The sequence below is a fragment of the Meleagris gallopavo genome, chromosome 10 (assembly GCF_000146605.3).
Source record: "Meleagris gallopavo isolate NT-WF06-2002-E0010 breed Aviagen turkey brand Nicholas breeding stock chromosome 10, Turkey_5.1, whole genome shotgun sequence".
Classification (NCBI taxonomy): Eukaryota; Metazoa; Chordata; class Aves; order Galliformes; family Phasianidae; genus Meleagris; species Meleagris gallopavo.
Window position 1 is genome coordinate 9,849,498 of NC_015020.2, and position 25,756 is coordinate 9,875,253.

At 38.4% G+C, this 25,756-nt stretch overlaps 1 protein-coding gene across 3 annotated transcripts; it reads right to left on the reverse strand.

The window, feature by feature from the left end:
- Positions 1–10,002: 10,002 nt before the first annotated feature.
- UCHL5 (ubiquitin C-terminal hydrolase L5) lies at positions 10,003–25,750 on the reverse strand. 3 transcript variants are annotated; one of them, XM_010715897.3, is made up of 11 exons: positions 25,680–25,750; positions 24,423–24,486; positions 23,598–23,703; positions 16,511–16,636; positions 16,365–16,426; positions 16,136–16,266; positions 15,291–15,354; positions 14,035–14,137; positions 13,498–13,611; positions 12,264–12,362; positions 10,003–10,629 (listed from the first exon to the last, which is right to left on the reverse strand). In XM_010715897.3, the coding sequence occupies exons 1-11, from the start codon at positions 25,723–25,725 to the stop codon at positions 10,585–10,587; spliced, it is 960 nt and encodes a 319-aa protein (XP_010714199.2). In that variant the 5' UTR covers positions 25,726–25,750; the 3' UTR covers positions 10,003–10,584. The 3 variants fall into 3 exon arrangements, with proteins under 3 accessions (XP_010714199.2, XP_031410652.1, XP_031410653.1); XM_031554792.1 differs by lacking the exons at positions 24,423–24,486; positions 25,680–25,750 and adding an exon at positions 20,712–20,795 and having other exon boundaries at positions 23,598–23,614; XM_031554793.1 differs by lacking the exons at positions 23,598–23,703; positions 24,423–24,486; positions 25,680–25,750 and adding exons at positions 19,655–19,720; positions 20,712–20,801.
- Positions 25,751–25,756: the final 6 nt, after the last annotated feature.

The following is a 25,756-nucleotide window of genomic DNA, read 5'->3' on the forward strand; positions in this document are numbered from 1 at the left end:
TGATGCATCTGATACTGTGCCTGATTCCTCCATTAGTATTTTTTATTTTCTTTGGGGAAGAAGTATTTGAATGTGCCATTTCAAAACAAAAGATCTCAGGTGGACAAAAACAGCCTTTATAGCAAAACACCCATTTGGACTTTGGCTTCACCGCAGTCAAGATTACTATCTTTAGAGGTAGGCTATGCCAAATACCAAGGAATTATATTTACCAAGATATGAGGATTGTAAATTCAGACTGTAAATCTAAAATAGAACCTGAAGCATAAAATGCACCTACTGCTGCTGTGAGCACAATCATTACAACTTTACAGCAGTTGTGACCTCTGAACTCTGTGCACTGTATATTTTGTTTGTCTGTGCAATAAACTGTGTGATACAAATTTAGCTCTGCAGTGACAGAGAAGCTACTTGACTGCTGGGAAAGAACTGCAGCAAACATATGATGCAGTTATCCAGATACAAACACTGCATGAACATCACTACAATGACCCTGCTCCATCTCACATGAAAACCAAGTAGTTCTAGCATTATCTGTGGCAGGGGAGGTTCAGGTCTGATATTAGTGAACATTTGTTTTCCAAGAGGGTGGTGATACATTGGAATGGGTTGCCCAGGGACGTGGTGGCATCACCATCCCTGGAGGTGCTCAAGAACTGTTTAGATGTTGTAATAAGGGACATGGTTTAGTGAGGAAATATCGGTGGTAGTTGGACAGCTGGACTGGATGACCGTGGAAGTCCTTTCCAGCCTTGGTGATTCTATGATTCTATATATAGAAGCTGCAAAACAACTGTCTGTGAAATAAAGGCCACTTTATTTGTTCTTCCAGTGAGTACTTTGTTGGTATTGAGCTCCATTTTTCAGCTCTGATGTCACAATTCTAATTCCAGCATCATCTCACGTACAACCACTGGTGACTTCCCCTCACAACAGGAGAAGACCTGATCTCTGCAGCACACCGAGCCCTGTCATTTACACCAGATTCCTTCCTTTCAACGGGACACAGCTTTTACCATTTTTGGTATCCCAAGTCTACGTCAAGCTCTTTGTGCATTTAGTCAGATTTCTATTAAGTAACACCGACAATACTGTTTTCAGTGGCTTCAAACTGTTAGCAGATGGCACAGCACGCAGCTTTAAGTGATTCATGAAACATAAAAAGGATAACAATCTACTGGAAGTGTCTCATCCAGCTTCAAAGCACTGAACTTAGATTCCAGTTACACAGAATTCGGATTTCATTGCATCATTTGAAGGGTAAACCATGTGTTTTTTTTCTCCCTTCCCTTCCCACCACATTAACATCACTAGGGGCTGGGCCTTCAGAGCCAGACAGAGATTACAGCGTTCAATATGAACACATGAAAAACTTTCTGAAACAGTCAGCCAAGGATTTTCTTCTGGCTTTGGCTTCTGTATTTGTATTTCATGGTAAAGTTGCAGTTGCAATACTCCATGTATATAACAAAAAGGTAACTGGGAGTTCATACCCCATTTAGTAACTGGCAAAGAAAGAGAAATATGGAATTAAACTCTCCCACATATTAAATGGGGCTGAGTATGTAAACACAAAGACATATCCACAGAACATACTGCTATCATTATGTTACCAGGAACTTGAACAGCTTTGTCACAGTGACTGCTCCTTTAACAAAGGTATTGAGGACTGTTTCCACAGCTGGGATAAGTAGCCAGGTGGAAGCAGAAACTGGAGAGCAGTATCTGAAATACAGAGCACACCAACAGTCCCCCTCTGCAGTCACTGCACTGATGAAGCTGCCAAGTGGCTGGAGCACAAGCACAGTGCCAGCTGAAAGAAGAAAAGATCGGCATCTAGAAATATATTAAGCTCCAGAGACCGATCTGACTTGGCAATTGCTAGGAAACACAGAAGCAGGAATCAAAATATTAAGCTAAGAATCAGAGGACAGTGTCAACAGAAAGCAATCCTAACATAGTCTTGCACACAAGACCCACAGACAGTTGAGGTTTGAGACTTCTTTTGATCAGTTCAGATGATCTTTTTTTTTTTTCCTTAATTTGATTAGATTTCAGTGTATGCTTCCATTTGAGCCTGCTCAATGCAGCAGGCGGTGGGAGTTGGGCAGCTGCAGCGTGCAGAGGTGCACTCAGGGAGCCCCAGGGGCAGGCTGAGCTCCCAGACTGAGGATTTGGGGAAGCAGCCAGCAGACTTGGCAGCAGCCTCACCGCCAGTCACGATTCTGCAATACCTGGGAAGGGGAGCAGCACAGATCCAGAGATGGTGACCAGCCTCAAGCATGGTCCAGGCCTTCTGACATCAGATGAGGCAGGTCATTGTAGAGCCATGATGTTGTACCAGCAGGTAAGAGTCGGGATTAGGTCTGCAGACAGCAGCAAGGATGAGGCACCAGCAGCAATCACCAAGCAAGGTCTGGGCATAGCAACTGGGCAGGTCTGAAATCAAATCGGAAAGTCAGCCCGTGGTTCAGAGCCAGGCTGGGTCAGTAAGACAGCCAGACACAGGAATGGCTGCAGCACAAGGACTTTAGGTGTAGCAATGACAGGGAAGGGTTATAATGCCCTGGGGCCCTTGGCAAGGTGATTTTTTTGTTGCACAGCATCAAAGACAAGTCAAATGCATTAATTTAAATGTACTTCATAACACAGAGTGAAAATATAGAATATTCTTCTTAAATTAGCTGAAGCATAAAACAAAGACTAAGATTCTATCTTTGATTTTTTTTCTCAGTGGTAAGATTTGATTTCCGAATAACTGGTTGCTGTTTGTACAAAAGACATTTCTTATCCTAAATGATTCCTACAATACAACAATTTTCAGAGGGCAAAGAAGGAACTCGTCACACTGCAAATACAGTTTAGATGCATTCATTATATCTTTCTTTTAAACCTGTATCAACTGTCTGCTTCAGTACTTCAACGTTGCTTTAATTGATCAAAGCCGTGGGTGACATTTCTGGTATCTTAAGTATTTACCATTCATTCCAACCAGGAATTTACAGTGAAATGCTTAATGGAAGCTTTCATGAGTGACGGAAATACCTTCAGTTAAGCAACAACTAAACAGATCCCCCAGGCTAAACCAAATTTTCTGGTCATTTCTATCAGACATCTTTGTTTCTTTTGGCAGTGGGAAGAAGATCATAGTAAGCCTAATCGGTGATTTATTATGAGTCACAAGAAGTGAATCAAATTTAATGGAAAATGAATCACATACCACAGTGTTATCCATTATTGCTACTTCCTCAGGCTGAATTTCTTGCTGATTATGGAATTCGCTGATGTTTTTATTGTCCTGTCTGATTCTCACGTATTTCAAACATCCTAAGAGGTTTAGATCCTTCACTACCTAACATCATAAACTTAGTAGAAACTATCGCAGCAGATGCTAACAGAACTTGCTTATGTAGAAACAAACTGCAAACCATTCATGCAGCAGCTTACTTCAAACATGGAGCTGTCTGACGTAGAAGAATGAATTTTTAAAAGTCAAAGCTAAAGGGCCATGCCAAATATTCGCCAGAATAAAAGCCATGCTGTAAGATGTTCAGCACTGCAGAAAAGTGCAAAAAGAAGAAGTTGAGGCTGTAAATATTGAAAAGCTACTCAAAGGAACAGCATAGCAAGTCTACAGGTCCAACTACATCATAACAAGACTACAGGTTCTAACTACATCTGATAAGCACCCTCAAAACTCCTGTACTCCGTAGCAAAATAAGTGAACAGATAAATCAGTGAGTATCATAGGATTACCATTTCTAAATATTATTACAACCAAATTTATTGCATAGATCTTTATTATCAACAGAAAGTCCAAGTCAAATACTTGCCTCAAAAGCATTTCAAGACGTACACAGATCTCTCAAATGTACTCACATGGGAAAAGCCTACACGACACTGAATCAAAGGGGCACTCAAGGGGCTCTGAAGAACAGCAAATCTACATCCCCCAACACAATCCACATTCAAAGACTTGACTTACATGAAAACTGGAGCTGCAGTTGCTGTTCATCTACTGATCATCTGGTGAGGTGCTTTTCATCCAAGTTTTTTCATTTCTTCTGGGGAGAGAAAACGAAAGCAGCAACCCATGATTCCTGTATTAATTCTTCCTTATGCTTTCCCACTATTATTCCCAAATTTGTTTTACTATCTTCTTCCAAATCTCCCCAACTTCCTTTCCTAGAACCAAGAAATAGTTTCTTTTTTTAGCTGAGATACCATGTTATGAAGTCAGGGATGATGAGATTTAGCAAGAATATTTGCAGCCTATGTATGTGTTCCAGTTCTGGCATATTGACCGCTGGTGTAGCAGCTGCTTCCACAAAGGAGAAATGATATGAAGAACAATTTAATTTTACAAAAAAAAAAAAAAGGAATTTCTCTTTTCACCTAGGAGCACATAAGCTCCCACACACATCACTGAATGAGCACATACTTATTTTCTCCTAGGACTAGTAAGTAACTAACACTTCAAGGCACAACTGCTAACTAATTGTCTTAAATGAGACCCAAGTCAGTAGTAGTAGTTCATGTAAAGGAAGTTCTTGAAGTATGAATTGTAAGCACACAGACCATTTCAGGATTTAAAGTAAATATTTGACCCCTGAAACAGGGGGGAGATGTTTAAAAAGTAAGGAAAAGCACAGTTCCATTAGTAACAGCCACCTGTTAGCTGAGGAACACTGTTGAGGACTAACCTCAAGTCTGTATGGCTACGCACACAGTATGGTCTGTCTGCTTGTGGCAGTGCAAGGAACCTGAGCTACCAAAGCTACTGCATTCACATGTTGGGTTTGTTTCCTTTTATCAGTTTATTAAACCAGATGAGGTGTCAGAAGGAGCTGCACAGACATTCTTCCCACAGTGCTCTTCCACGGTACAAGTAGAACTGTACAGAGACACACAGATGAGTCTCAGGTATCCGTGACATTCCCGAGCACCTTTGCCGTTCGTTCCTCAGCACACTGTGGGATCTCCCCCAAGACAAGATAGAGGGACCCTCTGTCACAGAAGGCAAGCCAAGCAGCAGCTCTCACAGTAGCACACAGACAACGTTAAGTAACAGTCTCTACCAGTTCCTGTGAAGTGGGACAGTAATGTCTGTCTCATTTCCACGGAGCAACATTTAGTCAACATCTAGGCTTTTCTTCACGTAATCAAGCAAGTGTACCTCCCACTGTATCTCACCCACTCTCTTCTTACTTCTTACCAGAGAATTAGAGAGATATGTGAACACAAATGACTCTGTCACCTCTAGGGCTATTCTAACCACCTCCATTCCTCTTCTCCCTCCACCACCAGACCACTGCCAGGATTAAAGGCACATCCCAACTGGCTACAGCTTTCTGGGAGTATCTCACAGCTGTACACAGTCCCTGAGAACACAGACTTAGTGCCTCATCACTCTGGGCAGCAGCTCCCTGCTCTCCACTAAGTGTGCTACAGAGCTGGGGTCAGGATGACATTTACACGGCGGAGCAAGGAGAAAAATGAAAGAAGTTGAAGCTTCACCTTTAAGTCTTCCTTTTTTCCCCCTTTAAAAGCAAACTGCACATTTAGCAGTAATCTAGGAAACACTAATCATGTTTAGAACACTTCTTAGCACTGCCACATTTAGACTTCTAAGTAAATACTTAGCATGAAACTTCCTGAAATGCTCTATAGATTTCTGAGGAACTGGAAAACAATCAAATGTGTTACCAACCAGTAACTGGAATGAAAAAAAAAGAAGGATGCAATAAAAAGCTCATTTTCTCCCACTCTTGGAAAACAATTTTTCCTATTGCAAAGGAAAAACTTGTAAGCTGTGATTCTATTTAACTGCAATGAGCCAAGTCAAATGCACCCCAGCTGTTATAGAGGCACTATTAATACTATGGCAGCATAACGAACATGCGTTTTCACTCAGGACTTGCTCTTTCCTTTTCCATCATCATTGACAGCACAAGAGCTGAACAATAGCTTAATAAGGATAGGAGACATCAAATCACAAACTGCTTGCTCTTACCTTCTTTGCATTATCCAGTAGGGACAGGGGTATCTGACTTTTTATTATAAAAGCATTTCTGGATGCTTGCTGTGAAGAAAGTGACACACATACGCAATTCTGCGTGTGCTTGCAGGAAGTGTTTCCAATAAGAGGAGCTTTTGGATGTCCAAATAAGATAATCTTGTTCTTATGACAAATATCTTGCATGCATTTCATGTTTTCTTGTTTAAATCAGGATACAGCAATTAACTTGGTACCACACTGCCATCAATAACATTACCAGAAATTAATTTGTTTAAACACACGCTATTTTTCATTCACTGAACTGTACATATCAGATACTGATAAAGCTGTAGATGATTGCTCAGCTTCTATTAGAGATGTGTTCTAGCAAGACTCTATTTGTAGAGTTAAAAAAGTCAACGGATGTAAATAAAGTGTAAACACTGCACAAAATATGGAAAATACTTGCCTATCATTGCAAAACATTCAACTGTAAACTTGCAAAGTCCCTTCAGTATCATAAACTCTATTCGATGTTATTAATAGAGGGAAGTGAGACCATCTGGAGCAGACAAAAAGACTCCATAGCTGAACTGTTTTACTTCAATACTTGCAGTTATTAGATACAACAGAGAAAGCTACTTAGGGATAAAGAATTACACAGGTTGGTCCCATGTGATTGAAATACATACACGCAGACATACCACCTCTCTGTTCACTTCTTCCTTAGCATTTACAAAGCCTTCCACTTATGTTCTCCACTTATGCAACTCGCAAAGCCTTGCTTACTGGCCCAAGGCGAGACCTTTGGAATTACCACTAAAAGAAATCAAATACAACATGATTTTACCTCATTCATTCTTGAGTACACCAACAACACCAGAAATCTTGTAAGGACTCCTTGTACTTGATTCATGGAAAATAAACCAAAGCATCGTTAACAGAACAAATAGCATACTTCAGTATTACGTTCAGTATTACTCCTCAAGGTAGCATACATGCACAGTGTGAGCTGTAAAAGAAAGAAGGAAAGCTTTCTGCAGGAACAGTTTGAAAGAAGCAGCAGCAATACAGTATTTTACTTATGTGTGTGTGAAACAGACAGTTCTCCAATGCAGCTTTCCAGAAATTAAGGACAAATTTGCCTCCTACAACAGTGGGCTTAAGTTATACGTAGCACCTCTAGGAGATGGAAGTGTTTAAGCAGTCATTTCCCAAAAAGCTCCTGCCTTCACAGGTGACTCTCAGATGACCATACCAGAGCACCCAGAGACCCCACATGCTACACTGTCTGCCCCCACAGCAGCAGCAGAATAGGTCAATCTGCTACTTTCTTTAAGAAGCTGATACACCAATGTTACGTACGGGTGGCATTACCATTTTCTCTGCGATATCCTTTAATTAAACAGGATGCCATGAAGTTTAAAGAAAAGCCAGATAAGCTCATTTGTATTACTAGATGAAGGGTCAGCTAAGAATAATTTGTCAACATTTCAGATGTGGCAATCAGGCATACACAGACACCTGTTCTAACCACATAAACACACTAGGCTTGTATACATCTTTTTTTTTTTGTTGTTGTTGTTTTTCTCTCTCAAAATCTCCCTTCACCAGTACCACAACCACCTGGAACCAACTCATCCTATAATACCTTGCTTCTGCTTGGGGGCAACTTAAATGCTTCATCTTCCTATAACCAAGATAAATTTTACTTGGAATAAGTGGTGGAATAATCTTTTTCCCTAAAGCACTAGCTGAGCACAGCGTACAGTGGCACGTCTGACTTCACAGTGAATACAACAGGATTTTGAAAGAATGATTCAGGTCCGGTTGATGGGTTAGCTCAATACAGTTATTTTTAGAATACAGCAGTAACTGAACATCTTAATAAGGATTAGAAGATCCTAAACATCTCAGGGCAATGCAGTGTTCTTTGCTGCTGAATGAAAGGCTATAGGGCTTCCGCTACATGGATCTCCAGTGGTGTTTAATTTTCAGTACTTACTCTATTAAGTACCATTTTAAATTATAACTTTAATTATTTTACCGCTTTCATTAACTTAGCTAACAAATATCTCCCACTGCAGTTGTATCACAGCACCATGTCACTCACTAGAATGTAAGTGGAGGATTAAAGACAAGCCTAAACCAGTATATTAAGAAATATCCCACATTATTAAGTTTAGCACTGACAGCCAGGGCACAGCACAGTGAGATCACACTGAAATTCGACAGTGCGTTATTAGAATCTTAGCAAGTAGGAGACTGCTGACCTCTTTTGAAGGACAACATAACAGAAAAGCAGAATTCTTCACAGAAATCGAACTTGGTGTTCACTACCACTGTGGTCACATTTCAGTTTTGACTCCCCACTGTGTGTTTGTTTCAGAAAAATGCACAGGCTTTGAAATTAATCAAAGCACAAACCTTGATCCACTCTATAAATAGCCATACGTATCTTAACACGTAAAGGTAAAAAGAAGCCCAAAATTCTGTTTCGCCCCTTCAACTCTTTGTCAATTTATCAAATTTACATGCAGCTTTACATCCCTGCTATTCTAAAAACAAGCTGCATATGAATAATTACCCTTAAAGCCAAGACACATTATGAAAGGTGGTTTTACAAACCTGGCAAAAATTGTCTGAGGTTATCATATCAGCTTAGAGCAAGAAAAACAAAATAATTCTGTAGATCAAAGACCACTGGGTTTTGAGTTGCTTTGCTTCTGCATTAAACCCCTTTTTTGTTCATTAAAAAAAGCAAAACCATTTTTTGCTCACTCGCTGGACAAAAGTTGGTCCGTTCAATACCCACCACGTTTTATTCAACTAAATTACAAAGCTTGGCTGCAATAAAAACTAGATTATTAAAAAACTAAATCCTCCTTCCTCATACACAAGGAAACAGAAAAAGCAAATGGAGTGACTTGAATGACTAGACTTTAAATTGGTATCCATTAAGGAATAGCAATATTGTGTTTCAGCAAGTATCAGGACTTCCTGAGAATGTCACGGAACAGCACTCATCAGACTGCCACTTCATCAGACTGCCACTTAAAGAAACACCTTTTGCAAAGAAGGTTATTTCCTTCCCCTAACAATGCTGTCAATGAAATACTGAAGTAAAGAATATTTATACTCTGCTGATATGCTCACCTATGACTTACCTGATTGAAGTTTTGTACAGACACAGATCCCACATCCTTTTTTTTTTTTTTCCTTCTGAAACACATTGTATCTTCCCAGCCACTGCAGTGACTCAAGAAGATCCCTTCAGCAGTAGCAGAATGCTTTACTTCTACCAAAATTTTATTCTGGCAATATATATGAAGCACCAACAGATAACAGAATCTGTTTTGTACGGGGCTTTCCAGAAATTCTCTGGAAAACACTCTCATACAAGATCAAATGACCTCACAGTTCAATGAAGTATAACTTTAGGCAAATCAAAACTAACACCTTTCACTGGTTTTAAGTGTCTTCCAAACACACAATCCGAAGCCTTTTACTTATTTTTCCCTATTTCTTGTTCAAGCCCTTTGGAAGAACCCTGGAAGTTTCCCAAGTTAATTTACATACACTAGACACTAATTTTGCTTCAGTAATTTCAGACTTACGCATCGTTACAACAAGCTGTTACTATTTTTACCAAAACAGTTTGCCTGTCCTGAGTAGAAACTCGGTAGTGCTAAGGAAGCAAAAGCCTTTGCACTCCCTTTGGTCCATATCAAGTATCTTTCACTCCAACGCAATGAACAAGAACCTTATTAATGTTTTTTCTTATGCTATAACATTTTCTTTGACAATTAAATTTCCTTTTACTTCCTATGGTCAATTAAAAAGTATTATTTTAAAGAAATAACATACAGGAGTACTAGATTATATCCAGTACTAACACTCAAAACAACAGCAAACAAAACTTCAGTGCAGATACTCAGTCACAAGGCTGACAACCTTCAATACATCTTCGTTATCGTATCCAACAATAAAAATACCACAGGAAGAAAGTTTGCCAAAATAAAAATGGGAATATTTATTATCTTTTCTACTAAAGCAATGCAGATCTGAGATTATACATCGGTCTTTGCAAATGTTTCTACTGCTAAATTTGTAGTTTTCAACTTTGTAAAAAATTAGACATGGACTTCAAAAAAAAACAAAGACACAGGGCATGTCACTGAACAACTGGATAACGAGGATGAGCTCAGAAGAACTGTTAGTAGGGATGAGCAAAGAAAGCTCATGCTTAGACTTAAATTCCGGCATTTGCATCATTACCATATACTCATGTGGGACAAAACGGGTACATTTTCCTTGCACATGTTTAAGCCCACTTTCCAAACATTCAGAAATCAGACTTAAATAAGGAATTTGACCAATAGAACCTAAAAATTGCTTAGTAGTAGTACTACATGCACAAGATGCAAGGGAAGGAAAAAAACTAGACCCGTGCATACAGCATAAGACAAACTGTTACAATTGTCAAACGTGCGATGGACAAAATTTAACATTTATGAAAAGTTTTATTTGTTGTCATGAAAATAGTTTCAGAAGCACATAGTTGTATGTATTTTGCAAGGCCATCTTCACTTGGCCTCCTGAACTTTCTTGGCGTTCTGTTTTTCTTTAGCCTAGAAAGCAAAGGGATACACTGTTAAACTCTGATGATACCAAGATCTAACTTTTGTACATTTGACTGACTGCTCATAACACTGAGCCTTCTACACAGAACACTGCAGAAGGAAACAAATTACATGTCAACTCAGACACTTCATAAGTATTCTACTGTAGTTTTACTACTATTTCATAAATAGGGTAGAAAAAAGAATAGTTCCTAGCAAAGATTTTTTGCAGATTACTTATAACCTGTATCAATTTCATGGTTGGACTGATGATCTTCAAGGTCTTTTCCAACCTGAGTGATTCTATAAATTGATAAGGAATAACACACAAAGTGTTAGTTTAAAACCCCAGTTACTATGTTACAGTAAACTACCAGTCTACAAAAGTACTCCTCAAAACTCTAGTAAATGAACATACACATCACATAATGCACAGGTTGTTCTGAATGTAACCCCTCCTATTTATTTCCATGAAAGCCACAACAGATACAAAGACCACAATAATGTTATTTGATAGAGCAAATTCTCAGCTATAAAATGCTCTTTTTCACTACAGCCACCACCATTAGCTATGCATTTTCACTAGAGCTTGTAGAAATCTGCAGCAGCAAAGGTGACGTGCTGTGCCACTGCTGACACATACCACCTACTGCCTCACTGTGCTCATATCCACTATTTGGTCTTCATAAGTGTTCAGAAGCATTGGTCAATGGGTACAATATTTTCTGCCTGGAAGAATTAAACGACACACCTTTGCTTCATACACACTTCCATGTCAGACATCATTCTGTCAGACTGCTCCTCTGCTGCCATCTGTCATATGGCAACAACACGTATTGGGATATTGGCAAGAAGGTTCAGCCTGTACTGTCACACCACCAAATCTGCCTCTGATGTCATGGGCCAACATAATAAAACAGGAGGCATTACTCTCAGAGAAGCCCTTGTATTTAGCATTTCTCCCCCCCAACGTAGTGACATGCAGACCTTCTTCAATTAGAGTTCAAAATCAGAAATATTATCTACTGCACAAGTAGACAGGCAAGCTGGTACTACCATCTCATTACAATTTGAGCCAAGTACTTAAAAAGCTGTATTTCTATACAGAACATTTAATAACCTTGCCAAGGTGACAGACGAACTTCAATGAACACGCTTAAATCCTAATAGCGAATCAACATTAATTCCTACATAGAGTACAAAGGAGAAAGCAATTAAAGCAGGGAATCTACATCAGGACAATGAAGAGAAAATGTCAAGCCCTCTGAATTACCAGAACTTTGTGCACAGGCTGCCACCTAGAGTTAATATTGAAGTACATCAATAGGACAGTCTTAACAGATGCCAGGTTGGCAAAAGGAAGTCTTGTATACAGATATGGGTACTCAGACATTTAAATAGGGTTTGTCAACACCACAGAATGATTTAGGTTGGGAGGGACCTTTAAGATCATCTAGTTCCAACTCCCTGCTATAGGCAGGAATGCGTTCCCCCAGACTAGGTTGCTTAAAGCCCCATTCAGCCAAACCAATTTTAGTTAAAAAATAAAATCATGCCTGTATAATAGACCACATTTTCAAATAGAATGTATGAAAAGTTATAGTAATACATTGTTACTTACAATTCAGCTAAGAAATACTCACTTTTTCTACTAATGGTATTAACTGTTGATGTTCTGCTAGAGTCTTTAATAATTCCATGATGAAAGGCAGGTAGTTATGTTTTCTTCTAATGTTTTCAATCTAAAGATAAGTTCAGAATATTAACAAAATTATTGTATCACTAAAAGTGGATTTTCTCTTTTCTTCTGAAGACTCCATTGGAGTTTTTTTTATTACATTTTAGCCAGTTCAAAATAAAGTCCAAGTCAAATTTTTGAGCACATAGCAAAAAAATAAAGGTCAGATGAACTTAGTGTATAAAGGCATAAACTCTCCTTAAGGACCCCAAGTGGATAACTTGGAGAAAGAAGTTGACTTCTACGTAATTTCCATAATATTTCAAAATACAATTAGGAAGTTTAAGCGTTTTTTGGCCTCCCTATTTCAGTTTTTTTTGCCTATTCTCATGCTTCATGAAGTGCATACGTTTTTGATTACTTCAGTATAGTTTCTTGATGCTATGGAACATAATGCAGTGGCTACTCCAGAATAGGTAGCCACAGCAATTTACAACACTGAAAAGGAAGTTAGCACAAGTACAGTAGAGATAAATATGAAATTATCATTTGCTAAAAAAAGGGGAAAAAAAATACAATTGGTTACTAGCTTCTAAATTGTATTCCTTCTCAAAACATTCCTTGAGCAGTATTACAGAATCATCAAAAAGTTACGGGATGATTTCAGAGAAGCTTTCCCATATCTAATTTTCATTAATGTAGATATGCCCTCCTTTCAGTGCACTTGAATAAAATACTTATTTAGGATAATGAACAACACATCAGTTGTTCCTACACTGCTATCTGCTTAAGAAAAAGACAGCAGGTAAACTGTAACAAAAAAACCCAAAAACAATTAAAATAGCTTAGGAGAGCTTCTTCACTGAATACAATATCTATGTGTCAGATTAGTTGATGTATGGGCAAACACAGAAGGACTCTATACATGAAGTCCAAAGACTTCCTAACTTGGCTTAATAAATAATGAATGTTAATGACAACGATAGCTGGAAAAGCTTGTATGAAAGCTCAGCAGAAAGATAAGATTAACACATGAAATTCAGGAATGGCATGGGAGCTTGCATCTAAAGCTGCAACAGGTTACATTTCTAATACCCAAATTCCTACAGATTAATTTCAACAGCCACCCATAGACATAACAGCTGGCTTTTCCTTGCCATGTTTCCCATATTTGGATCAAAAAAGCAAAGGCAACATACCTTGTATCTTTTTAGTTTTTGGTTTTCTTCTTCGATTAACATCTGATATTTTGCAACTTCTGACTGTATAGAACTTAACATGTTACTACTTTGATCTGTATCCATAGGTTCCTCCTTCCACAGAACAGAAAAAGTGAAGTTAATGCACTCTCTTCATATTTCAATAATTAAAAAAAAGTCTTGCTGTTTGAATATTCCAATTACAGCTAAAGAAAATCGATTTTGCTTATTTATGAAATTTCTGCAGTTGATTTTATGTGGATTAGCTTCATTATTTGGAAAAAATATAGTTCCATTGTTACAGTATATTTGCCAGGACAGACTGACACAATGATGTGGCTACCCTGTACTCAGTGCTCAGAAAACTAACTAGGTCTACAACACATATCTCCATGTGGCACTAGAGAGATGTAATCATCCTTCCTTCCTCCTTTTAGCCGATGCTTCATTAGAAGCAAGGGACAAAAGGTGGTGAATAATAAAGACATGGAACTGTTATCACAGATCTAATCCAGTAATTTAAACGCCATGACTTACCTCTGCAAGTTGTCGCTGTAGTTCTGCAATTCTCTGTTCATATATCATCTTTCTGTCAGATACAATAGCCATCAAATTAAACCTTATCTCACCTTCGCTGTATCTGTAAGAGGAACAAGAAGGAAAAAAAAAAGCTTTCAAAATCAGTGTTTTACACAAAAACTCGAAAGTCTTCTTCAGGATTTCCTTCCACTGTAAGGGAATACATTTTTGGAGCGTCAGGGGAACACACAGAGTTGTATTAAGTCAAGTTGTGCTGCAGATCCAATTCTGCCATGAAATAAAAATCTCAGATTACCACTTCCCAAACTGTAACTTCTAGTAATCTGTTCTCCCAAGATACTACTATTCCTGTATGCTCTCACAAAAAAATAAGAATTTGAAGCTATATTCCAAAGGGGAAAAAGGAGGCAAACAACAAAAAACCACCACGACAACAAAACCCAATAGGGCATGGCTGACAAGGAAAACCGCACAAGAACACTGCATGCAATACCTGTACTCTCTCTCAGTACTGTTCCTGGCTATAAGATGTTGGAGACTAACATGATGTGAGAAATACAATCAGCACTAAGACTAGCAGCCCTTTAAGAGCATAAATCCTGAAAATGTGAGTTGGCAGTTAGGTTTGTTGTATCAGATGAAAGACTTAAAGTAGAAGACTTCAGAAGTTACTTTCTAAAAACGGCATAAAATTGACTCTAACAACTTCAGTGCTGCTGCACCTTGGAGTAAGAGCTGTGAAGCTGAAGAAATTCCAGATGAATTCTTCTAGATGAAATTTCCACACCAAGCCACATACCTAAGGTTAATTTTCTATAAATAGCAGCTATACAGATGTATTTATTAGCTGGTGTTTTCAATTGTAAGTGCACACCCAAACATTATCAATGGTAATGGACACGAGTTTTCACTTGCAAAGACTCACAGCCATCTAACACATTAAATCTTGCTCTTTTTTCAAAGTACTAGCAGCATCTCTCTTCACTACAGATACCTACTTTGACTAACCACACTGGAACACAGCATATTTGAGACTTAGCTATTCATCATATTTGGCTCATGCTGGGCAATAAGTTCTGAAGTCACACACTGATACACACAAAGGGATATACAAGCTTCATTCCTTAGAAATTCAGTTGAAAGCCTTTAATTGAAGGAAATCAAGAATAAAGAATTGTTGGTTTTTTTTCTTTTTACATACATAGATATATCTACATAATGAGTTCTATTTTAAAAGCATCACAATCATTTACTTTTGTATCCGTTTCTCTATGACAGGTCTCACAGCACTTATCCAGTCATCTTGATTGCATGAACCTAGGAAAAAACAAATTAAAAAAGATTACTTCAGGCCATGACTCAACGGTTCCCATACAAGTACATTGAGAAAAGATACTGGAGACAGAGTATGGAATACTGTGAGATACAGAAGACATTAAAGGAAGTGCAAAAACATGATTGATACCACAGAGCTTTTCAAGATGCAAGATGTTACACATACCACAGACTAAGATTACAAGATATGAAACAGGAACTCTAACAGAGCAAAACCAAGCTGAAACTAGCTATCCTTTAATATATTTTGGCAATTATTTGCTACGCATGGGCACTGTGTGTCAGATGCATAACGGACAAGATGTGGGGTCAGCCATATACAGCTGTACACAAACTCCCACAAAATAAAAGGACAGACAACAGTCTGGGAAAAACAACACATCCTTGAAAGCATGACTTGGGAACTGTTACCTTGGGTGACAGTATCACAAGCAAAAGACAATGTTGCAGGCAAACTCTAGCCAACATAGTACCAGTAAGGAAAAACAAAAGCATTACATAGTTCTAATATTGCATTCACTTGTTTGAAGAGACACTGCAGAGAACAACCTATTTTCTTTCACAGGAAGAGAAAGCAGGGGGAAAAATGGATTTTCTGATCAACAAAAATACAACAATATGAATTGCTGCCTTAGTACGTAAGTAGTATGTGACTTAATTGAATATTAAGGAAATCTGTAAGTTATTCTTTGAACAACACATAACCAGCTTGTTGCAGCAAGTTCTGAACATCCTTTATTTTAACAATAAAACAAAATACTACCTAAATCAATTGGTCCTTCCCTTAATCCATCCAGCTCATACAGCCGTCCATTAACAGGAACGTAGCTTACAAAGTGAAATGCATCTTCTTCTTTTGCTGAAGACTTTGCATCAAATTCAAACATCTGCTGTCTGCAAAGAACATGTAAAAATAAATAAATCAATAAATCAGATGAAAGGGAAATTGCATGAATTCTTCCTAGCTGGAAAACATGTAAAACACCTGCTACCTGGCAAAGCTGTTGTGAACTTGTCGAATCACTTCGGAGTTGCTTAGTGCCAAGCCTTTCATCTGAAATTGAGTAACAGAATTGAATGGTAAGCATACATATAGAAAGCCCGATTACTTAACATATAGGAAGTAGCAGGCACTCACCGCAGCATCAAAACTCTGTGAAAATTCTTTAAATTCTGACAAAGTCTCTCCTAGACGGATATCCTGATGAGCACAATTTAACAACACGCTTACTATGGCTTGAGTAGCACAAGCATTATTTATCACCTAGAAAAAGAGGACAAGAGTTGATAATTTGCTCAGTATCAGTGTCAAAAGTGTAATTCATACTTGGCAACACTTCCGATTACACACACTTTCCTTGCTGAGTCACATTACAGCTTCACTCTAAAAATATGATAGCAAACAGTCTGAGCAGCCACAGAAGCACCGGTGCTGGAGGCACTAATAAAATGAATACTGAGTGCTGCTGTATACTATTCATGGATTAAACTAGTATTTCACACTATCTGCTTAGAAACTGTCATTCTATTGATTCACTACTTCCACTTTTTGTCCTTTATTAAAGGATAAAAGGACAAATCAAATGAGAACACTCTGATTTTAGTGATCATCCCACTAAAATAGCATTCAGAGTGAACTACTCAGACTGTATTGTATTTATAGCAAAAAAAAAAGTCATCCTTGCAAAGAGTTTCTTTTGAATGATCAGAATTCCCAAAGGAATTAAGAGCCCCCCAAAATATTTATGGGGGGGTAATAAGACACTTAACAGGATCTGTATACACATATATATTTTAAGAAGTTACGCAGGATAAAACATATCAAATATCCAAGGGACAAGCTAATAAAACTTACAGGTTTTTCGAGATACAAAGACTATATTTTTAAAGACTGTTTTGATGAAGAAAGAGCCATATGAAAATTTAGATTTTACCCTTGTTAATTGGCAATACATCTACCCTTTTGAACCAAAGTTACTACTTTGTGTAACTGTTTCTTAAATCTGTGTTTAATATTCCACTGTTAGAAAACACAATCAAAACTCTTCATATTTCAGCAATGCCTCTAATGTGTTTTGTTTTTTTTTAATAATATCCACATTAAAATACAGTATAAAAGAATATAAAGATGACCATAAAACAATAAAGTTATGAGGTTACAATACAAGACATCTCAAGTTTTTTCCTGAGGGAGCTACAGGCTAGTTTTTTCAGCCAGAAGCCTATTTTGCAATTGAAGATGGTAACCATTAGGACTGGCAGAAATGATGTTGATTTTGTGCAAAATATACGAAAATCATTTTGGGGCTGCGAATGCAAAACCACTTCCTACAAGAAAGGAGGAAAAAGAAAACTTTCCCTCACACCAACAAACAACTTTTCACGATCAACACCAAATTCTCACCGATTGCAAACAGTTGTAGTACAGGCACCAAAGGGGACAGAATAAATCAGACCACGTCTGCCTTTCTGTCAACCACCACAGTCCTCTGCATTGCCATTCCTACTCCAGAAATGGCTTCAGAGACATCACTTGTTTCCATCTTCAAAGAAATCCAACTATGTTAGCACTACATGCTGTATTAAATACACTTCATGGCATCCAGATTAGGTTTCTGTAGTGCAGATCATGAAGTAATAACAAAACATTTCCTAGTTTAAGGCAAATCTGGTTGTCTTCAGTTATAGCCACATGAGTCAGAATAGATTACAGAAACTGAGGAAACTTAAATAGACTGCAGGCATGCAAGCTAATGGCTGGATTTCACACGATTATATAACAATTGAGCACTGAGGGGAGTCAATCTAAGGCAGTGAAGCAATGAACAGTAGCAGAACAAAACTAAATAACAGCCTAACAGAAAGACATAACTCCAAAGATCTAAGTACTCTTGCCCTTGTTATAGAATAAGAACTGACAGTTGCTGTCGTCTGACTTGGAAGTGGTATCAGACATGGCTGCAGCACCTCAGGATGAAAGCAGGAAGATCTCCTGTGCATTACAGAGAGCTAATCTGAAACAGTGGCATAAACATGGTATTAAATAAGCTGACAGAGAAAGGCAGAAGAGGTAGAAAGGACGGTAGTGATCCCTGTGGTAAAGAGCATGCTATTAGAAAGAAGGGACACCACTGCTAACTTCCATCTATAGAATAGGATCTAATTAAGAACATGAAAGGCAGAGAATGCACTATATGATGATCCTTACTGAAAAATCAAGATGGAACAACAGCTGCTCTGACAGACCACAACCCAACAGTGAATTCGAAAAGGGAAAGGAAAACAAGAGAGGGGTTTTGAGTCTAGAGGCAGATCAGCTCAGAAACTGGATCAGCTGGATAAAGGAGCTTGAAATAACACCAAAAACAAGATTAACATGGATTAGTGGCTTCATTCAATATCTGCCTTTCAGCATAAACAAACTTTGGATTCTAACTATTCTGTGAAGTAGTCCACTTAAGTGTACAAGAACAATGTTAAACTACCCTGTCTTACTGCTGCAAAACACAGAACAAATGCAGATCTTAGACCAGTGTTATTGAAATGGAAACATATTACAAAACTACAAACACTCTCCAGAACTGCAAGGCAGGAAGAAAAAGCAGCAGAAAGATTTCTGTGCGTGAATCAGAAGGTGATGCAGACAGTAGATGTAATAGGGCAGGACTTCTGGGGGGAAGGACTTGATCATTTGAGGTCCATTCCAACCCCTGCAATTCTGTGACATTCCCAGATCTAGGTGATGTGAGAGAAGTACCACGGTGGAGGGAAGAAGTGATCTTAGTACCTATGGTACACAAGTGCAAAGTTTGTTACAGCACAGCATTCTATCAGTGCACGCAGCCAGGCCAACACTGCTACACATCCACCCAGCACATGCTTTTAGGGAGAGACAGTGAGGATACCCATCTACCTTAATTTCCAGTGTATTTCTGTGACTTAAGATGTCTCAGCGTACACTGAAAATATTTTCTACTTCTTTTTATATTGCATGACAATATATGCGGGTTGTCCTAGAAAGATTTTCAGCCTGATTTTTAGAATTTTCTGCATTTGCCCAGAAATCCCAACACTTGCCTGAGTATTTTCTATCCAGGAAGTCCTGGAAAGGTTACTTAAATCATTAATATTCAGGATTCCAACTTAAAGCAGTCACACATTTTTGAAACCCCCCCAAATATCTGTGTACCCAGTGATATGTGAAGCCAGATTCCAACACACAAGAATACTGCTGTATCGCCAAGCAGAGCTTAGGTTACAATAAACCATTGCAAGGACATACCTGAACATGTTATTTTGTTACACTTTTTCACTAAAGACTCAATAATTCATAAGCAGGCACCTCTGTCTAAAAAAACAGTTGAAGTTTCTGGGTCAGTTTAAGGTTGCACTACTTTAACATCACAAATTACATTCAGCTGATGGACTAGCTTTAAAACAAACAAAACCACAACACCTTTAAGCAGCCTTGTGCTGTAACTGCTAATATAACTGGCAGATTACAAGACTTCACTTAGTAAGTAGGTTTGACAAAGCCCAGTGTAAAAGAATTGGGCATTAGAACTAAGTTCTGACACTTATTCCTGTTTAAAACTCCTATTTAAATCATCCTTTGGAATAAAAAAATATAAAATATATATATTATCTTCCTATAGTTATATTCCATTACTGAAAACCTTTTTCTGATTTTGATCAGGTACACTGCAGGTTCACCACTTAGGATGTTATCTGTAATCTCAAGTTTAGCCTTAACATAGATATTTGGTCTATTTTAACATTACCAAAATTGTTAGCGTCAAAGAACAGAAGAATTGAGTTTGTAGACAACTGCAGCATTGAAAACAGTAAAATAAAATAGCACACAATATGCTCCAATTAGTAGCACAAAGATAGCAAGAAAACTTTGATTTGTAGTTAACAGCATCATTAATAGGATCCTGCTTCTGAAGGTGCAGGTTTCCTCCCTGATTAATTTATTGTTTTACTATCACAACTGTAACATTCCACCATTACAATACAGCATAAAATAAATACACCACACAAAATAAAGGCATTATGCCAGTATTTCAGTAATGAGATCTGAATGGGTTATTAGAATAATAAAAAGAAATCTTAGTAAGAAAGTTTACTGCAATGGCCTTATCTTCTGTCAAAAGATGCTTTCGCTTCTCACTGATCAGCACAGAACTCTGCTATTCTAAACAGTGCTGACAACAGCTAAACACACTGAGGGGTACAATCACATAACCACTGCATGTAAAAATAATGGCAAGGGCCTACTTATGCAACACAGAAATCAGAAAATCAGAGTTAAGGCTGAAATTGGATCCTTAACTCACCTCATTGTGCCTAGGTATCCTAGCTCAAAGGGTATGTAAGATCATCCAGAGTTCTCTGCCCTCAAATAGAGGACCAAATCATACCTAGGCATAACAGGGAGGCCAAATTTAAGATGAGCATGCATAAAACTGACCAGTAAAAAAAAAAAAAACAAAACCTTTTAATAAGCGTGCAGACTCAACAGACTTGAAAATTCAACTCCTCCCTCCCTCCCAATATACTCATGATTTCATGTCAGACAACATCAACATTTTAGAATTCAGTGACCATATTGGTATTGAAATGGGTAAGACCAAACCACGAGCAGGTAAAAGCTTCTTACAGAAGTAGTTTCTTAATGCAATTTTGTAAGCTTTTTCTTTGCTGGTAACAGTGTCAGAGTTTATAGTTAATACTTAAGGTTCCCCCTCCCCAAATGAAAAAAATACAGAAATGTAATATTTAATTAACACTGAAGCGCAACAGAGCTACGCTGCTGATAACATCACTTATTTTCCATACTAAATTGCTGTTTTGCACTAACAGCTACTTAGTCCTGCTCATAAAGGACTCAGAATTTCACTTTAGAACTTCTCTGCAGTAAGATGGCATATATCAGATCTCTTTTGATGCTAACATTTAAGAGAAAATAACGTATGAGGAGGGGAAAAAAAGTGCCAAATAGGTTTCTTGAGATTTTTCAGTGCTTCAGTATCATTTCAGTTTTGAGATACAGATCAGCAGACCAAAAGTCAAAAATCTTTGCTAAACCAAAAAAGATACCTGGGATTCTGACATTCCATCCCATAAATGAATCACATTATTTTAGTCATCATTTTTTCTCTGATGTTACAAATACTACTAAGAAAAAAATTGAAAGATACCTCTCCTCCTCAAAGCCACACCATGCAATCGGCCTTAAAGCTTTATGGGGAAAAAGAGAAGTGACAAACCCTGCTGTATGATAGCCATAGAAGGAATCTTACAATAAGAATATCTAATATTAATGTCAATCTTCCTTTCTGGATGACTCAGCAAGATTTACTGACTGTGGTTTCAAGAAATGCAGTAATATCATCACTATCACAAAGTCACCCGTTGCCACTACTTACCTTTTACCAGCTCTGGCCTGTACAGGCTGACTGACCAAATGCATCTCACAAAGTGGCAGGAAATTAAACCAGAAAACACACAAAATCTATAGAAAACTGCTTGCTGATCAGATGAATTGGCCATGGAAGTTTGATGAGCATGTGAGCCATTGCAAGAGATGGCGAGAATCATGCATCTAAAGGAGACAGGCTTGCAGGACCTGGACATTCTATATTCTTATCAACAGCAAATCACCAGATCAGCATCTCTGGAAATTGCTTAATGATTCACTTCAGCACACCTACCTTACAAGACAACAGTTCTAGGAGAGCAGGTGAAGTAAAGATGTACAAAGTACCTCCATGCTCACAACATGAAGTTTTAACATCTTAAGGTTTAATAAAAAAAAATACAAGTGTTTCAAAGAACTCTAGAAGACAAAGCTTTTTATTGTTTGCTTTATGACTTTTCATGTTTTTGTTACCAAGCCTAGCACTACCCTGACTTTCTAAAATACTTTCTGCAACACAAAATTAAAAGCTCAAGACCCTTCTTAACTCTTACTTACTTCTCTTTTTGAAGCATTTACATCAGGGGGAAGCAGATAATGCTGAGCAAATGAAAGCTTAGAAACTTTTCAGAGGCCATTTTACTCAGAGGAAAAAAAAAGATGAAATATCTTGTATGACAGTAGGCTCGCTCTAACTTGAGAAAAAGAAGCCTCTTTAGATTCGTGTCAGTCATTTCCTCCTGCCAAGTAGCTACTCTATGAGAGCTGCATCAAGGATTTTTGCTGACCTTGTTTGCAATAAGGCTACTCTATAGGCACAGGCTACTGATCTCCAGCAGTATTTAATTACTCAGAAAGCATAAACTGAAAACAGTGCCTATGACACCTATGAAACTGTAAAGACAAAGGTAAACTGATACTGATTGTTATGTCTTAAGAACGATGCACACTGCTTGGCAGGAGTCAAGACATGCAGCAGGGGAATAGCTACATAATAAAATCAACCAAGGAATAAAGTCATTTATCACTTATGAAACAGTAAGGTAGGAGGATTATAATTGTAGCAATTAGACCAATATGATGGGAAAGGCATTACAATAAAGGTGCGATGACAGAAGGAGCAGCAAAATTGAAAGGTGCTATAAAGGAAGGGAAGAAGATCGCTCACCTGTATCAGAAGATTCCAGCTTCACAGCAGAAAGCTTCACCAAGGAAGGATCTCCAACCAGAGATCGTTCCCCAGTGGCAGTCAGCCCTTAAATGAAGTCTAAGAGAGGTGCAGCCAGGCTCCACCCCTTGCAGTCACACAGCTGAATTGCCTCCACCTGTGCTCCCAGGGCTGACCCAGTCCTTTCCCCAGGTGCTCAATCAGTGCTTCAGGCTGTGACTCAACAGTTCCCATACAATAACAAAAACCAATAGAAGACAATCTGCCTAATAGAAGTACACAAACAGAAAAGCCAGGGAGCTACAGATATTGATTCTGTTGTTTTTCACATTTCTGCTTTCAGTTAGGAGAGCGTGGAGATTTCTTCACACAAACAGAAAACACTTATTTTTCCTGTAACTCAATTTAAGCTTTCTGATTTAAATACTTCAGACTTAAAACGTACAGACCAAAACGGTCCATAAAACCTTGAAGTGTTATCCTAGAGTTATACTGACCCAACTGCAGAGCATTTGAGTTGCTTTACTTCGAAAAGTATTAATTGCTGCGTACATTTAAATAAAAAGCTGGTTTATCTTTCCATATAAAGTGCTCTGTTTCATGACACGTCTAACAAAAACATCAAACTTGCCATACCTGTTTAGCAAAAAATATTGTATCCAGCCTGGAATCTTGAACAACAGAACCTGCTGGTTCCTCTCCTGGCTGCCACTTGAAAAGGAATATCAGCCCATGCACTGGCCTAAAATATCAAATTCGTAGGAAGAAAAAAAAAACCACAAATCAACAAAAAAACAATTAAAATACGTGTTACTGGCTTTAGTATTTTTTTTTTTAAATATATTGATGATAGTTTAACTGTATGCTGTCACAGTAATTCTGTTTATTATTTATTTATAAACAGAGGGAGCCTGCTCTGCAATTTTCAGCTACAGTCTTTTAATTAGGGAGAACATACTTAAGCCTTCTTTCCACACAAGCTAAACAATTTCAGTTTGAATTTGCATTTAGCAAGTTAAGACCAGTTTTTCTGGTCACTGTAATGATAATAGGTGCAAAACACACTTTTCAACCAATGAGTGACTGGGAAATATTTTAATAGCTATTTATCAATCACACATAAGAAATGGAATGAAAGTTTCGGTACTCCTTTTAAACATAAAATACTGAAAGATAAGAGGAGCTCCTCAAAGGATGCAATGCAAACCAATGCTAAAATCATTAGAAAACTTTTCTCGTCCTAGCTGCTGTTATCAGCTCTACCCACAAACAGAAAAATTAGTTAATGAAACAAAGCATTAATAAAAGGTTATTTAATTGCAAAGTACTTGATTAAATCAAAACCCTGATGTAATTCAGTGCAAACTGAACACCCACCACCTAAGCTTAGGACAAGTTTCTTGCAGAGAGTTCACACAAATATAAATAAAAACATACAACTTAGAAAGGAAAGTTCCTTACTTCAATTTTTCGAAGTTTTCTGGTTCTAAACTCCATATTTCTTCTACTTGTGCTCCTCTGCAGCCTGCACAAAACAAAAACAAAAATGAATGTTTCCTTAGCTACTGCTGATACTGAAGGGATGTAACTTATTAAAAAAAATAATAAAAAATCACAATCATAGAACGGCCTGGGTTGAAAAGAACCACAGTGATCATCTAGCTTCAACCCACCTCTGCTTTGTGCAGGGTCGCCAACCACCAGACCAGACTGCCCAGCGCCACATCCAGCCCGGCCTTGAATGCCTCCAGGGATGGGGCATCCACAACCTCCTTGGGCAACCTGTTCCAGTGTGTCACCACCCTCTGAGTGAAAAACTTCCTCCTAATATCTAACCTAAACCTCCCATCTTAGTTTAAAACCATTCTCCCTTGTCCTATCACTATCCATTCTTGTAAACAGTCGTTTACCCAAGCAGCTCTATTCTCATTTCCTTTTATTTTCTCTTTGTAGACATTCACCAAGGTTTTATTTTCCACACTCACTAGTCATAAGCCAGCAACAGCTTCATGATTTCTGGGTTGCAGCAACATAAGAGAACAGCCAAGCTCATTAATTCCTGTAAACTTTTTGAAAGAATCATTTCTCACAAACTAAGTTCCTTCTATTATTATGAGATAAATTTTAAACGCCAAGTGCAACAGTTTATTTTTTGTGTGATCTATAGAATTGCAGCAGACAGAAAGGACCAAATTAAGGCCTGATGTAATTTAAGTGATTTCACCAAGAGCTCAGCAAAATTCAATAGCCTTTTGATCTTCAAATGCTGGAAGACGTTGTTATGATTACATGGATCCACACCATGGAACAAATAGATATCAAAGCGTATAAGTAAATTAGGTGATTAATTTTGCGTTTTAGGATACACAACATTACAAAGCAGTTTGTAACCTAATTAAGCACAGGACAAATAAGACTGGACTCAGCTGTGTAACCGCACTACTACCAAACAGATCAATTGGAAGTCAACGTAAAACCCAACGTTTCGAAAGCAGCCCCTCGCAGGTCACCCAGCAGCACAGTCAATCACGCCGCCCATCCTGCTCCCCAGCCGCCCACACACACACACACACACGGCCCGCAGCCCAGCCGGCTCCCTGCGAGCGCTGCCGCAGCCGGAGACACGCGGCGGCGCTGCGGCAGGGCCTGCTCGCTCTAAGGCCTGCAATACGATAACGCCTCTCCGGGTTCCGCAACGCCCCGGCCCCGCTCCCTCACCGAAGCCCTTGATGAGTTCGGTGAAGACGCCCGGGTCGCTCTCCATGAGGCACCACTCGCCGGCGCTGCTGCCTCCC

Excerpts from the sequence above, each read along its gene's own strand:
- UCHL5 (XM_010715897.3), bottom strand. The coding sequence starts at position 25,725 with ATGGAGAGCGACCCGGGCGTCTTCACCGAACTCATCAAGGGCTTCG. Across the intron at positions 24,487-25,679 it reads CGAACTCATCAAGGGCTTCG|GCTGCAGAGGAGCACAAGTA; the intron begins GTGAGGGAGCGG and ends TGTTTTGTGCAG. Across the intron at positions 23,704-24,422 it reads GAAAACTTCGAAAAATTGAA|GCCAGTGCATGGGCTGATAT; the intron begins GTAAGGAACTTT and ends TTGATATTTTAG.